The sequence below is a fragment of the Leopardus geoffroyi genome, chromosome C1, assembly GCF_018350155.1.
Source record: "Leopardus geoffroyi isolate Oge1 chromosome C1, O.geoffroyi_Oge1_pat1.0, whole genome shotgun sequence".
Taxonomy (NCBI): domain Eukaryota; kingdom Metazoa; phylum Chordata; class Mammalia; order Carnivora; family Felidae; genus Leopardus; species Leopardus geoffroyi.
The window spans coordinates 195234595-195251813 of record NC_059328.1 but is presented as its reverse complement, the minus strand read 5'-3'; the positions used below and the strand labels follow the sequence as shown (position 1 = coordinate 195251813).

The window sequence follows — 17219 nt, the reverse complement described above, 5'->3', positions numbered from 1 at the left end:
GATAATTCTTTCTTTACGGAGGGTGCACTATGTATTAGGAGACGTTTGTCAGCATTTTTGTTATCTACCCATAAGATTCGAGTAGCAACCACCAGGTTGTGACAATAAAAAATTCTTCCAGACATTGTCAAGTGTCCCTTGTTGGGTAAAATTTCTTGCGGCTTAGAACCATGGGATTAGACAAAGTTGAAAAGAGAAAATGTGAAATGGAAGACATATCTCAGCAATGTACTCAGGATATAGATTGAAAGAAACAAACAAATGAAAAATATGAAAGAGAGGATAAAACAATAAGATCTATCATATACCTTTTTAATTCATAGAACTAAAGATTAGATAAAATGTGAAAGATAGAAGTTTTGAAGAGATAATAATTGAACAATTTGCAGAACATATATAATATGTCAAGTACATGATTCAGGGGCTTTATGAACCTAAAGTAAGAACAATGAGCTAGAAACATCTTAGTGAAACTGCGAAATATCAACAATAAAACGAAAGTGTTAAAAGCAATTAAGGGAGACAGATTAGATTATGCATATTACTTAAATGAATGTTGATAAAGTCAGAAAAGAATGGGATAAGAACTTTGAGGTACAGAAAGAAAATGTTAGCTTGTAATTATAATTCCAGCAAAAGTATCTTTCTTTTTTTTTTTTTTAACCTTTATTTATTTTTGAGACAGAGAGAGACACAGCATGAACAGGGGAGGGTCAGAGGAAGAGGGAGACACAGAATCTGAAACAGGCTCCAGGCTCTGAGTGGTCAGCACAGAGCCCGACATGGGGCTCGAACCCACAGACCGCGAGATCATGACCTGAGCCGAAGTCGGACGCTTAACCGACTGAGCCACCCAGGCGCCCCAAAAGTATCTTTCAAGAATGAGATCAAAATAAAGACATTTTCAAGTAAATTGTAGTTGTGAGAGCTACTGCCAATTGATCATCACTAAAGAAACTTCTGAAAGGTCACCTTCAGAAGAACATGGATCCTAGGAAGAATGTATGAGATTCAAGGAGAAATGGGGAGCAGAGAATATGCTAAGCTTTTGGGTAAATTCAAAAATAATTTTCCTGAAAATCAATAAAAATATTGTCTGCTTTGTCAACGTTAAAACAAAAACAAGCTGGAACTAAATCTTGAACAATAGTTGGGGTTAAAATCCTCTACAGTATTTTACTGTTTGAGGGAAGAGTATGGATACTAATTATAGACTTCATTAATTGAAATATGTAATTTTAAAAAATAAAAACAGAATACAATAATTTCCAATCTAGTAAAGGAAAATAAATAAAACAAAGCTAAACCAAACCAAATCAATAGAAATAAAACTAAATCCATCACAATCTAAAAGAGGATATAAAATAGAAATAAGAACACATATACAATGAAATAATGAAAATGTGTGATAAATAGGCAAAAAAAGTGAGGTTAATCTATATCAGCAATCATTAATCTGTGCAAAGGTACTAAATTTTCCAGGGGAAAAGGTTGTTAAAGTAGTATAAAAAATTCAGTGTATTTTTTTATGAGAATCATACCTAAAACACAAACATATAGAAAAGTTGAAAGTAAATTATTGGCAAAAGGACATACAAAGCCAATGTTAACCTGATAAAATGATTTCATCTGTATTGGAATCAGAGAGAAATCTATCTTACTAAAAATAAACTGGGTCACTAGCTAGTGATAAAAGGCTCATAGCACTAGATACTTGCCATACTTCTAAACTGCTACTAAATAAATATAGATTGTCAGAACTACAACTATAAATGCCATCAAATTTGCCATCAGTGGGAAGATTTAAACATAACTTAGTATCCAAAATCTATACAGAACTTATCAAACTCAACACCCAAGAAACAAATAATCCAGTGAAGAAATGGGCAAAAGACATGAATAGACACTTCTCCAAAGAAGACATCCAGATGGCCAACCGACACATGAAAAAATGCTCAACATCACTCATCATCAGGGAAATACAAATCAAAACCACAATGAGATACCACCTTACACCTGTCAGAATGGCTAACATTAACAACTCAGGCAACAACAGATGTTAGCGAGGATGCGGAGAAACAGGATCTCTTTTGCATTGCTGGTGGCAGTGCAAGCTGGTGCAGCCACTCTGGAAAACAGTATGGAGGTTCCTCAAAAAACTAAAAATAGAACTCCCCTACAACCCAGCAATTGCACTAGTAGGCATTTATCCAAGGGATACAGGTGTGCTGTTTCGAAGGGACACGTGCACCTCCATGTTTATAGCAGCACTATCAACAATAGCCAAAGTATGGAAAGAGCCCAAATGTCCATTGATGGATGAATGGGTAAAGAAGATGTGGTATATATATATACAATGGAATATTACTTGGCAATCAAAAAGAATGAAATCTTGCCATTTGCAACTACGTGGATGGAACTAGAGGGTATTATGCTAAGTGAAATTAGTCAGAGAAAGACAAAAATCATATGACTTCCCTCATATGAGGACTTTAAGAGACAAAACAGATGAACATAAGGGAAGGGAAACAAAAATAATATCAAAACAGGGAGGGGGACAAAACAGAAGAGACTTATAAATATGGAGAACAAACTGAGGGTTACTGGAGGGGTTGTGGGAGGGGGGATGGGCTAAATGGGTGAGGGGCATTAAGGAATCTACTCCTGAAATCATTGTTGCACTATATGCTAACTAATTTGGATGTAGATTTTTAAAAATAAAACATAAAATTTAAATTTAAAAAACCCCACAACTTAGTAATCAACATATGAAACAGTAAGAAGTAAATAAGAATGGAGATTTGAATATAAAATACTACACCTAAGAATTGGAGACTGCACATGCTTTTCAACCACAAATGGGACATTTATGAAAATCGATAATGTTCTAGTTCATAAAACAAGTCTCCATTAATTCCAAAGAATCAGTATGTAAAAACAAACTTACAAATCAATAGCAAATGGATGCCTAATAAAACCTTGGTATTTATAAACTGAAACACACACATACACATCTAAATAGCCCATGGGTCAAAAAAAAAGATTAAAGAAATTAAACATTACTTAAAAATAAGTTGTAGCAAAAATACAGCTTATCAAAATTTATGGTGTGTAGTTAAAGTAGTATTTGAGGGAAATTAATAGCTAAATGATCAGTTTTGAAAAGAAAAAGTGAAATTATTAGCTCAGCAATCAGCCAATAAGCTAAAAAAAAATACAATGAATTCAAAACAAGAGAAGAAAATAAGGAGCAGGATGTAATGAATTTGAGAATAAAGATAACACAGAATCAACAAGGCCATTAAAAAAAAAACTAATAAAATTGAGAAATATCTGGCAAGCCTAAACAAGAAAAAAACCCCACAATTTTAGAAATAAAAACATAGAATAACTACAGATACTGCAAAGATTAAGAGCTAATAAGAAAATGTTATGATAAATTTTATGCCAAAAAACCCATGAAAATGTAGGTGAAATTGACAAATTACTAAAAAAATTAAAATTACATTGATTCAGAAGGAAGCAGAACTTTTGACTAACCAATTAAGAACTGAATTTCAATTTGAATTTCAGTTATCTCTATATTTATCTATGGACTCGATATAATTCCAAGAATAAATCAAAGTATTTTTATGAAACCTGACAACCTAATTATAAAACTCACATGGAAGAGCAAAGAGCCATAAATAGCTTAGGTGACATTAAAAGTTCTAGCTATTAAAACAGAGTAGTTTAACTTAGGGTACAAGGGGAATAGAACAAAAAACAAAAACAGAAACCCTCAAAATTACACTCATGCATATATGGAAATCTGACACATAATTAAGATAATACTATGAATTCAAAGCAATAAATGAAATGAATTCTCCGCACATCAGAGAATAAAGTAGGAACTAGTAATATATTATGCTAGGGTAATTATTTTCCATGTGGATAAAAAAGGATTAAGAAAACAATTTCCTATCTTATACCAATCACATGGTAAGTTCTAGCTAAGGACTTCGGTGTGTAATGCAAACTTTAAAACTTTTATAAGAAAAAATAAGAATATATTTATTGCCTTGGAATTTCTTTAAAAATCTGTTAAAAAAAAAACTGCTAGCCATAAAGAAAATTTTAATGAATCAAATTAAAATTTTCTCTTTATTAAAATTTAGTATAAGGAATAAAATGAAAATAAGCCACAAAGTAGGGAACAGAAAATGGATTCTAATTGACAATATCTACATCCTTTTAAAATCCTCAACAAGAGCGCCTGGGTGGCGCAGTCGGTTAAGCGTCCGACTTCAGCCAGGTCACCATCTCGCGGTCCGTGAGTTCGAGCCCCGCGTCAGGCTCTGGGCTGATGGCTCAGAGCCTGGAGCCTGTTTCCGATTCTGTGTCTCCCTCTCTCTCTGACCCTCCCCCGTTCATGTTCTGTCTCTCTCTGTCCCAAAAATACATAAACGTTGAAAAAAAAAAATAAAAAAAATAAATAAAATCCTCAACAAAATTTAAATAATCCTCCAAAAAAGAGAAATTAAACACATGGGATATTTTGCCAAAGTGAAACGTGAATGGTAAATGGTATAAGAAGACATTTCAGATTTTAGGCTGAAATATAAAGTGTTGTTACTTTAATTCATCAGACTGGTAAAGATAAAGATGTTGGACAAGACAAGACAAGAGCACAGAGCAACAGCAGCTTTTATTACAATGGTGGTGCCAGTAATTGTTGCAACTACTTTGAAATACACTTTGGTATCCTATAGTAAAATTATGATTCAGTAATGCCACCCACGCATGTATTTTGAAAACTGTAAATCAAGGCCCATATGCAGTAACACTCATGAAGGCATTGTTCAAAATAGTCAAAATTTTGAAAAAATAAAAATGTCCATCTAACATTGATTGGATATGTAAACTGACATATTCAAACAAACATCATTCACCAGTGAAAGTGATTGTATTAATGCTACAGCATCAACAAAGATGAACTCAAATGAAACATGGAACAAAAAGAGGATGGTATAATTTAATTTAAATGAATTTTAGAACTAGGAAACAAAACAAAAAGAAACAACGTATTTCCTAGAGATACAAGTGCATATGGTAAAATAAAGAAAGCACAGGAAAGATAAAATAAAGTTCAAGAGAGCAGGGTCTTCTGGGAGATAGGGGGTATATGATTAGGGAAGGGAATCCAAGCAACTTTAAAAAACTGGAAATGTCCTATTTTAAGGTAGTGGTGGATATGTGACATTAAAACTTTTTTTCCCCTTCAACTCTTCATGTTTATTATATACATTACTTTTATGCTACGTTTCATACTTAGGATCTTTTAAAAAAATTCAGTAATATAGAAATAGCACTAGAATCAAGTGAATAATTTCATGATTTAGTTTTGGTTATTACTGAATTATTTCAACCTTTCTTATGATTCAAAAGAGAACACAATATGATTTCACTTTGATAGTTCCTCGTAGGCATGTATATCCCTACTTCCCTGAAAGAAGCTAATCTGCATTGATCACCAAGTAGTCTTATGATGGAAAGCCCTGTGTGGATCAAATTCGATGCAGTGAACCTGAAAGTGTGACTGTATCTATGGGAACCAGTGTTTCGTTTTCTCCCAAAGACTTCCAGTTTATTCTGCTTAACTGGTATAATTCTTTTTTTTTTTTTTAATTTTTTTTTTCAACGTTTATTTATTTTGGGGACAGAGAGAGACAGAGCATGAACGGGGGAGGGGCAGCGAGAGAGGGAGACACAGAATCGGAAACAGGCTCCAGGCTCTGAGCCATCAGCCCAGAGCCCGACGCGGGGCTCGAACTCACGGACCGCGAGATCGTGACCTGGCTGAAGTCGGACGCTTAACCGACTGCGCCACCCAGGCGCCCCAACTGGTATAATTCTTGATAGCATCCCCTTTCACTCTCCAAAGTGCCTCAGTTGGAGAAAAAATTATACAATCGTTCCTAAAGCTATCTATTTATAAGGCTATGTAATTTACCAAGAATTAGGTTTTCTCCATCCCAGACCAGAGAGAATTCTATAATATCACTGATTTTTTGCCTTCTTGGAATTTCTCCTAATGCAAAAGACATTATTACTAGTGTTATTCATGCTAATAAATTAGAGATCACTATGTCCGTTCATGTTATATATTTAACTGACTAAAAAAGGACACAATATTTCATCTGAACTATACAGAAAACAGACAGAAGTGCCTTTCGTTAGAACTGTTTAATTTTTCTATTTTTGTGCTTGCAGATTACATAAACCTGGAGACAAATGAGGTTTTTCTAAAACATGTCTGTTCTAAAATGCTTTACAGTTGTGTCTATTCAATTTGTACTAAAAAGAAAGAGCGTGAGGCAGAGCTGTGCTGGACTTAAAATTAAACCAATTATCCCCAAGTTGAGTAGTCAGAGCAATAATGACAAGAGAATTGTTTAAAACCAAACTTGCAGAAAGACTTGGAATGTTGACATCTCTAACATTTCTTTCATTTAATGATACTTTTTAATTCTGAAGAAAATTGCAAATTTGAAAAAGTCACATTTACAATCTATGATTAAGGCAATAAAACAGTGAAAACTTCTGAAATAAAAATTACATCATAATGCAAAAAGTGTATTTAAGCTGCCCTTAAAAATAAATGCAACATCCAACAGAAGCAAACAATAAAGGAGAGAAGGGAGAAAGTGTTGGAATGGATTGTGATGATGAAATGAACACATTTGTCTTTCCCTCCTCTCCCAAATCCTATCTGATGAAATGGCAGAATCAAGAAGTATGCCTATATCCATATCTGTATCTGTATCTCATCTGTGTATCTATCAATCAGCAATCTATCCATCTATGTCATTTATATTTATACCTACCTCTCTCTATGTTTCTATATTCATATTTCTATATGGTAGAAATACAGATATTTCTATATTCATCTTTCTACTTGATAGAAATTTCTATCCATATTCACACAATTATACCTATATGACAAAAACCACAAATGCATTGTAAAACATGTAAGACATATTTTAACAGTGAGACATTTCTGAAAGCCAGGAGGAAGATGAAATCAGATATTAAGTGAAGCCAAATACAGAGGAAACAAAGCTAAAAATACATTTAGTGGAGGGCATTTGTGAAAGTTAGAGTAATTCCAAGAAACTCTTAACCCAGATGAACAGGTATGCAGTTGTCATACCTGGGCAAATGACAGTAAACACTGAAGGCTACCTTGAGTCAAGCACACAGGACACACAGCTCTGTTCCCCTTCCTCAGGATGCTTGTCACAATTCATCAGTGATCCGTTCCTTCACTTTTCCGTACTTGAGAAACTGGATTTAAGTTGGGCCCTTAGTTGGGGACTGTTCCCTGAGCTGGTTCCTTTTCTCTCTTGTGAACAAGGTAACAAATGTGAAAGTGCTTTATAAACTATCAAGTATAATGAAAATGTTACTATGGTTATCCACTACTGCCACCATCATTACCTCTCCCTTTTATTCAATGAGCTCTACCTAGATTCTTTGTCTGATAATGGAGACTACCACACTCCTTTAAACCTTTACTGATTCTGATATCTGGAATAGTGACCTCTGACCTCTGTATACTCCTTGGCCTTGACCTCGAATCACAGACTCAGGTATGAAAGGGAATCACACAAACCACCCACTTCTTGTGGCCCCTCTGTACAGTGGCCCCCATTGAATCCAGTCTAGTGACAAAGAACTGATCACTTCTCAGTGGAGCTACCCCATCACTGGACATCTACAATGATCAGAAAATGCTTCTTTTCTTTGAGGCTCAAAGACACTGCTTATAAACATCAATCCCCTTTATTTTATTTCTTACCATGAGATTTATAAGATTGAGAAGGTCAAGCAGGGCCAGAGTAGGTTCCAAAGGAAAGGAAGAAAAGAGAATCTAGTGGTCTGGTAACTATCCGGCAATAGCCATATTTTGGGGAAGTAAAATAAATTTTAAGTTTCCAGTGGGATTCAGCCCAACTTAGGGGTAGGAGTCAAGCTACAGGCAGGAAAAGAGTGTACTTGTATCTGGAAACCCCTGTAACCTCATCTCCTTGAAAACTAAGCATTATAGCAGTTGGAAATCAAATAGGTATGAAACCATTTTGGTAGGAGGGGATGAAATGTCAACAGCAAAGAGACTTGATTATCAAAGTATTGATCAGTATTCCTCTTAAAATAATCTACATTCAGAAACCAGTATTCATTTGTTCTATCGGGATTATTTTTCAAATCTTTAAATGCTCTCTTTGTGACAAGCCTCATATTTCTCCCATGCCTACTTATCTTATACAATTCCTAAGTATTACATATAGGAAGCAATTATTCTGTTTTCATAACACCAATAATTGTTAATAAAAGTAATCAGTCCAATTACTTGACTAAAATGTTTCATTTGCCAGTAATAATGCATTAATTGAGATTTAATTCTTAATAGTTTTGTTTTCATGGATGGGTTTTGCGGGGAGTCCATAAACCTTCTAATATTATTTGTAAAATTTTTCTACAAGTGCACTTCTCTTGGGAAAATTTCCAGAGCTTTAATCCAATTCTAAAAGAGTCTATGTCTCCAAAATATTAAGAATCATTGGTTTAGTGGAGCCCCTGGGTGGCTCAGTCCGTTACAACTTTGGCTCAGGTCATGATCTCATGGTTTGTGAGTTCAGGCCCTGTGTCGGGCTTTGTGCTGACAGCTCAGAGCCTGGAGCCTACTTCAGATTCTGTGTCTCCCTCTCTCTCTGCCTCTTTCCCACTCATGCTCTGTCTTCTTCTCTCTCAAAAATGAATAAACATTTTTTTTTTCAACGTTTATTTATTTTTGGGACAGAGAGAGACAGAGCATGAACGGGGGAGGGGCAGAGAGAGAGGGAGACACAGAATCAGAAACAGGCTCCAGGCTCTGAGCCATCAGCCCAGAGCCTGACGTGGGGCTCGAACTCACGGACCGCGAGATCGTGACCTGGCTGAAGTCGACGCTTAACCGACTGCGCCACCCAGGCGCCCCTGAATAAACATTTAAAAAAAAGAAATACTGGTTTAGAGAGTGAATATGTGGTGTGAATCTTTAAAGAAAAACTCCTATATTTTCTGATTATGAGTTCATCATGTATTCGTGTGTAAAGGAAACTTTTTAAAGGATTCAAATGCTTTTGGACCATTAAAATTCATAATAGCTGTTTAAATGTTATCATGCCATCATTTTCCAAGTTGTATGGACAGCTGTGTCTATATCATCTTTCTACCATTTTTTCAAAAATTTGAAATAATATGGTTTGTTATTATCATCTTCCATAATCTCATTAGGCAGTTGCTTGAGAAATTTGATGCCCCATCTTGTCTAAAAATCTCCCAAAGTAGCTATGACTTTAAGATTGACACGAAAATAGATATGACGGGACCTTTGGAACATTACAGCTTAAACCACCTACCTGTAAAGTGCTAATGCATAATTGTTACTGTGAGTTCAACTAACTTCTGTCATCTTTACTTTCTTACTTACATTTATCATGTATAAAATACAGAATTTATTACTTTTGCATGTTTTAAAATAAATTCCTATAGTTATCTCACATAATTTTTTAATGAGACAACCAAAATACAGTCTTTAAAGACACACAGAGGTCTAATCTGGCTCTATCCTTTGCTAGCTGTGTAGCCCTGGACTGTTAGTTGGTCTTTCTGAGCTTCAGTCTTTTTTTCATTTGGAAACAGTAGGCACACAATAAATGTTAATCATTAGTTTATCTACCCTAGAATGCTGTACATTAAGAAGGCTGGAAAACAGATCACTAGGCAAATACAATCTTCAGTAAGAAAGGTTCAAAAGACGTTGTTTTGTTGCATCATTATTAACAGCTAGCACCATGCTTGGTACATGGGAAGCTCTCAATAGATATTGGTAGAATTAATTAATTATATGATGAGTACCTTTTAAGCCACATTGGGCCATATCTTTTAAGCCACTTTTTAATTCCACCACTCATGCCACTTGATATAATTAATATGCAGAGAACTGCCCCTCCTCTGTGACAATATCCACTTTAAAATTATTTACTATGCAGGGAGGGGCCAAGGAGTGCTCCACTCCCCATTACCACCATCTCATTATTACCCTGTTATTCTGACTTCCTTCTATTCTTAATCAAATCCTGCTGCTTCCACCACTAACCAACATCATGTAGTGGTGTCTGACATTTTATTCCCTGTCAACACTTTCTAATCATTTGATAGTTAGAATATAGGAATTTATGGACACGTTAATGAGCATTTCTTAAGTGCAAATAAGATGGAACATACTTAATTGGGTGTTAATATTTTTGATGAACTGGCTGTTCATATACTTACTCCTTATGTGAATGCTCCATTGTTTGTCCTTTTCTTATGAATTTGTTACATTTGTTTATTTTAATCTGCTCCTTTTGGAATAGGTCAATAGTGATTAAAAAACATCATTGCACAACTCAAAGGGGTGGCAGGCTAGTTACCATTCTCCCACTTAAAAAACAAGGGATTGGCTCCTTGCCTTGTCAAACTCTTGCTTTAGACAGGCACTTTGTTTTTGATTAATTGTCACCAGCCTCAACTCTCCTGGAGGTTCATGATTCTTCACATTTAATGGTCACCAAAGCAGACATCAATACATATTGAACATTTTGGAATATATAAATATTCACAATCACCAATATCTGGGAATGGGGAACTGGCTGAAAAATCTTATACAACAAGTTATCATTTTGGGTGATTACAGTGGTATTTGTGTTTCAGGCTTAAATGAAACCACCTCTCTTGCTAGTCACTATCCTGAGAGCAAAAGCTGCAAATGTCACCAAAAAAATGTCATAAATCACATGATTAGATTTGGATTATTTTCAAAGGTAAAATATGGGTGGCCAATGATCAGTTATTCCTGTGTTACAAAATCTGGAAAACAGATCATTTATAGGCAGGCTTAAAGCTTTTTGTTTTAAAAACAGTCTATTTTAGTTTGTATTTTTTAAAAGAGAAAATAAAAGACTTTTATTGTTGATGCTTATCTGGTAGTGAGTACCCAGAATTTACACAGTGTATGAAGACTTTATTAAACCAGAGATAAATAAAGGAAGTTGAGAGACTGAGTTCAAAACTCATATCTGGGCCTAGTTTACCTGACAGAAGCCCTTCCTAAAGAAGATTCACTTTATATTCCTTAAACCCTTACCTGTGTATATAATACCATGAAGTTCAAAGCACTTCTGCACAATTAATTTAAATTGATCCTTCATATCTTTCTTCCAATTGATAGACAATTAAACAAAGACTCAGAGATGTTTAAGTACTAATACATGACAAACCTAAAACTAATAATAACAAAATAATAATAATGACCTACTTTATTGAACAGTTATCTTACCAGGCACTGTGATGAAGGCTTTCTATTTAATGCCTCATTTAATCCTCACACTAGCCTGAGGAGGTAGGTATGTTATTATTACTCTTTCATTTTACAGAAGTTTGTCTGGTAAATGTTAGAGTGATTTTGATCCAGGTAGTCAGATTCTAAAGCCCTCATATCCTTTTAATCATAATGCTATACAGTCTACTTCCCAGTGCATATTTATTAAAATTTGTCCTTTTCTTTTTTCATCTCACCACCTTTCTTCCTCCTTTTGCCATTAGTGCTGAGAAAAGCAAACAAAAAAATAAACCCACAAAAACTATACGATCATCTCAATAAATGTAGAAAAAGCATTTGACAAAGTACAACATTCATTCTTGAAAATAACTCTCAACAAAGTTGGTTTAGTGGGAACATTCCTCAACATCATAAAGGCCATACACAAAACACCCACAGCTGACATCATACTCAATGGTGAAAAACTGAGCTTTTCCTCTAAGATTAGGAACAAGACGAGAATGTCCACTGTCATTTTCATTCAACATAGTATTGAAAGTCCTAGCCATAGCAATCAGACAAGAAAAAGAAATAGAAAGCATCCACATTGGAGAAAGAAGTAAACTTTTTACTATTTGCAGATGACATAATGTTATATATAGAAAACCCTGAAGACTCCACCAAAAATCTACTAGAACTGATAAATAAATTCAGTAAAGTCACAGGATACAAATTTAATATATGGAAATCTGTTGCACTTCTATGCACTAATAATGAAGTAGCAGAAAGGGTAACTAAGAAAACAATCCCATTTATAATTGTATGCAAAATAATAAAATACCTATAAGTAAGCTTAAGCAAGGAGGTTTTGAAAGACCTGTCCTCTGAAAACTATAATAAAGCCTTAATTAAAAAAAAATAACTCCACAGATAGGGTTAAGATTAGGGACTCAGGTTTTCCTCCATTAGCATTACTAATTGTAATGGGAGATAGAGTGGGCAAATTCTTCTAACAACTTACAAGATCCAAAGCAGCTGCCAGGATGGATGCATCAGGAATTGTCCCTGGCTCACAGCAGTTTAACAGAAATTGAAAGCGCTTCATGCCTTGTCGGATTGCTCCAAGATTCACCACGTTTTTGCTTTTTCCACCATCTTGGTTGGAAGACAGATGGTCATCAAAACTGTGGCAACCTGTAGGGGTTTTCCCATGGTGGAGGAATGAAGGAGAGAGAGTATAATGGGTCATAGATTGAAAAAGAGCTTCAAAGTTATAACACTATGTTTTCTGTAGAGTTGGCCTGAAAACTTTCTCCCTGACTCCACCTCCTTCCTTTCCATCCTAATGCCTGATTTAGATGTACCATGGCTTTTGGGAATCTGGTGACACATAGCATATGCATGTGCTGAGGTTTACATGAATATAGGATCTGATCATTTTGCTACCAGGTCTCTTCTCTAATACTAGCAAGAGACCTTAGTATATTTAAAATGATTCTTCTTGTAATTGACAACTAACTTCTATTTTATGGACGATGCAAGTACTGTGCAATTTTAAATCTATTATCAAGGACAGAATCTTGATATCTCGGTAATAATACAAAGAATCACTGACTTTTGGAGTTGTAAAGAATCTTAGATGTTGCTCATTTAATTCCAGGATTTCTAAACCTGGCTGTATATCAAAATTACCTAGTAAGATCCTGAATCTCAACCAGACTTTCAGAATCAGAATTTTTAGAAGTGGAGTGTAGGAATTTGTGCTTTGTAAGCCTCTCGGAACATAATGAGGCAGCCAGCCTGACCCAGCACTGTGACCAGAGATTTGGGAACCACCGATCCCTCCCCACACTTATTTTTCCATAATTAAGCTGCCTATGAATAGAAATCAGTTTAGAGCTTATTCAATACAGAATATCAGGTCTCATCACTAGAGATTTTGATGCCATGTCTGGGGGGATATGCATATTTTAACAAACACTCCACATGATTTATTGACCACAGAAAGTCTAAGGATCATACATTAAGAAAAAAGTGATACAAAGTATTGTTTTTCATTAGTTTTATCCATAGGCACATTTGAAAAACCTAAATATCTCCTGACTTTACTACAGTTTCTAATATGTATCTAAAAAATTTCCTTTTATAAGGGTATTATGCTGAATATTGTTTTTAAAACCCAGTCCAAGCCCCTTCTCAGGATTCTGAAATGTACCTGTGATACCTGAGAATAAACCCCAAGGATGAGAATCACTGATTTAGAGCTTCCCTTAATTTCTGTTCACACCACTCATTTGTGGTTACCAACTCCAGGTTGTCATTGAGAAGTCACAGATCTGATCTCCAGAAATGACTTTCCCACCTCTTCTGTTAAGAATACCCTGATCCCTTCTACCTACTGCCCTACTTTTCCTACATGCTGCCTCAGCACAAAGGCACATGTATGTATGTCTGGGATTTATTGAAAAAAACACCTTTAAAAAGCATGAAAGATAGATGAAACAGATATGGAAAAATTTGATCAAATTTTTGTTTGATCATGAGTGATGAATATTTGGGATCCGTTAGACCATCCTTTTTACTTTTTGTCTATGTTTGAAAATTTTCATAAGCACAAAAAAATGCCTCATGATATAATTAAAAGATCATTATCAAAATTTCCCACATTTCAGTCCTTATGGACATACTTCCTTTTCAGGTGCAAATGTTCCATATTCAAAATTCCATATTCAACATCTTCAGCACTTTTTTTTTTCCAATTAGTGTGACATATTTTTTATCAATTGCAAAATGAAATAGCACACAAAGAATCTGATGGTGCAAACAATTTGGAAGACAGAATCTCAAATGACACAAAGGAGGTAGAGCTAAAAGCTACAGATAAGGAACAAACACTTCCTGGAGAGCTGCCTTTCAAAATGCTACTCTATTTATTCACTGGGCATTATCAAAACTACCAGAACCAGTAACTTCCTGTTATTTCTCCTGTCTGTATGTCACGTTATTAGTCATTGATATACAGTCTTTTAAGTTGCACATATCAGCAGAAATCTCATCTGTTAAAAGAATAACCTTAGCAGTGCCTTTAACTTTTATAAAATAATATATTTTTAATGAATCCAGTTGTTTTATGATTTGTTACTATAAATAAGATTTACAATACATTAGGTGATAACTGCCTCAAATTTGTAATAGAACGAATATATAAGACAGGATGTATGATCAGTAAACTTATTCTTATTTAACCGATTTATTAAGGACAGTTGCCATCATCTTATTAAAGGAGGCTTAACAATAATAAGCTTTTCATCATTTTTCTCAATATTTATTTGACAAGATAATGAATTCTAAAAGAAAGCTCTTTAATATTACCAAAGGAAGTACCATTTTGATCAAAAGAACTTCAGAAAAAATATGGTTAAAGAGTCTAAGTAAAATAATGAAGAGAGAAGTGATCAAAACAATCTTTGTCAGGAAGAACATATATTCTTTGCTTCACAGAATGATGGATATTTATTCAGGTATGAAGATCAGTAGAATCCTATGAGCTCAGGACATAAGAATCACGCTTGTAAGAAAAAGCTATTTATAATGGAAAATTTCCATTGTATCTATATAGCATTAATGGATAACCATATATTTGCTACCATAGTTTAGCATTTAGTGCATGCCAAATAGTGTATGAAATATTTTATAATTTATTTTATTTTTTGTAATAGTCCTTTAAGATAAATCTTTAAAGATGATTAAAAAAAAAGAGAAAGAAAGAGAATGAGAGACGAGAGAGCAGTAAGAACATAGACAGAGAGATACACAAAGAAGGGATAGGTTAAGTAGCCCAGTCTAAGTTCATGCAAGAGAAAGTTATCAAGTCAGGATTCAAATCCAGACCTAATGACCACAAGCCTATGCTCTTATCATTATGCCATAGAGCATCCTCAAAATACACAACTGTTCATGTTGAAGGAGGTTAGAGTTTTCTATATTGCTGAAGGTAGAGATTATGTCAGGAAAACTTATAGTAAGAAATAAATCAACATTGTACATGTTACAAACTGATTGTAAAATTGTTCCCAGTTGGCATTCCATATTGTAATACTAAAAGAAACGTTAAAAGTAATTTGGCTATAGAATACATCTCCTGTCAATCTTTTGTATAAACTTACTAGGATGTAAGAATGCCTCTTGGCTTCCTTGGACATAATGATTTTTTTTGTCTCAGTACATTCTAGTTGCATTTATTTACTATCTTTTACATTAAATTTACTGAGGTATAAGTTATAAATTTATATAGAATACAGTTTTTATAATGTGTTAAACTTAAAAAGGGATACTTCAAATATAGTATTTCTTTAAGCAGCACTTCCATGGAATTTATGGCAGAGCTGAGCACATAGAAGATTTTCAGTAAATTTTATTAATCAGTTGAAAAAAAACGTTGCTTTAATAAAATATCTTCCAGGGGCGCCTGGGTGGCGCAGTCAGTTAAGCGTCCGACTTCAGCCAGGTCACGATCTCGCGGTCCGGGAGTTCGAGCCCCACGTCGGGCTCTGGGATGATGACTCAGAGCCTGGAGCCTGTTTCCGATTCTGTGTCTCCCTCTCTCTCTGCCCCTCCCCCGTTCATGCTCTGTCTCTCTCTGTCCCCCCAAAAAATAAAAAAACGTTGAAAAAAAAATTAAAAAAAAATATATCTTCCCTCAAATAAAGACAACATGATTTCTAAAATGAAATATTCTTTTTTTTTTTTAATTTTTTTTTAAATTTTTTTTTTTCAACGTTTATTTATTTTTGGGACAGAGAGAGACAGAGCATGAACGGGGGAGGGGCAGAGAGAGAGGGAGACACAGAATCGGAAACAGGCTCCAGGCTCTGAGCCATCAGCCCAGAGCCCGACGCGGGGCTCGAACTCATGGACCGCGAGATCGTGACCTGGCTGAAGTCGGACGCTTAACCGACTGCGCCACCCAGGCGCCCCATAAAATGAAATATTCTTAGTGAATATGAAAACATAGAAGAAAAAGCTTATTATAAATGCAATTTCAGTGTTGTTAAATGTTCAGATATATTTTTAATTTATTGGATAATGTTTTTACATTTTAAAGAAATCCTATTAACTATTGCATTTGATCTTAACTCAGTGAATTTTGAGTACTACATTTAAATTGAAGGTAAGAATGCTTGATGTTTGTTTTCTTTAATAACTTTAAAGAACCAGAGACAATATAATTAAATCAAAATAATTGAGAAAGAAAAGGACAATACATCTATAATGGGTGCATAGGAATCATTTATGCATATGGATTGGAAAGGAAGGAAGGAAGGAAGGAAGGAAGGAAGGAAGGAAGGAAGGAAGACAGGCAAAAGCAGATTCAGAGAGAGAGAGAGATGTTCACCTGGCCAAGGGCAGTTAGTTGTTGCAAACTGCAATGTAGTAAGATTAATAGATAATGTTTTTTTTTAATTTTTTAGAAGAGCTGGGGATACCTGGCTTCTGCAAGAGATCCAGAAGGAATTATCCCACAGAATACCTTTTATAATCTCTTTTTAAATTTTTTAAAGTTTATTTATTTATTTTTGAGAGAGAGAGAAAGAGAAAGAGAGAGAGCAAGCACGCACACAGGAGTGAGGGAGGGGCAGAGACAGACTTCCAAGCAGGCTGTGTACTGCCAGCTCAGAGCCTTGTGCGGGGCTTGAACCCATGCACTGTGAGATCATGACCTGACCCAAAATTAAGAAATGATTGCTTAACCAACTGAGCCACCCAGGCACCCCTATAATCTTTAATTAGCCAGAGAACGTGGGCAAGGAATAATGGTGATGTGTAAGCTATC

The 17219-nt window shown here is 34.9% G+C and overlaps 1 protein-coding gene across 13 annotated transcripts in view; it reads right to left on the bottom strand.

Annotated features, from left to right (window-relative positions):
• Positions 1–17219, bottom strand: part of UNC80 (unc-80 homolog, NALCN channel complex subunit) — a 230098-nt gene that overhangs the window by 138664 nt on the left and 74215 nt on the right. For all 13 annotated transcript variants that reach the window (XM_045481069.1, XM_045481072.1, XM_045481063.1 and 10 more), the window contains one exon: positions 12408–12580. In XM_045481069.1, coding sequence (XP_045337025.1) covers positions 12408–12580 — 173 coding nt within the window. The remainder of the gene's footprint in view (positions 1–12407; positions 12581–17219) is intronic.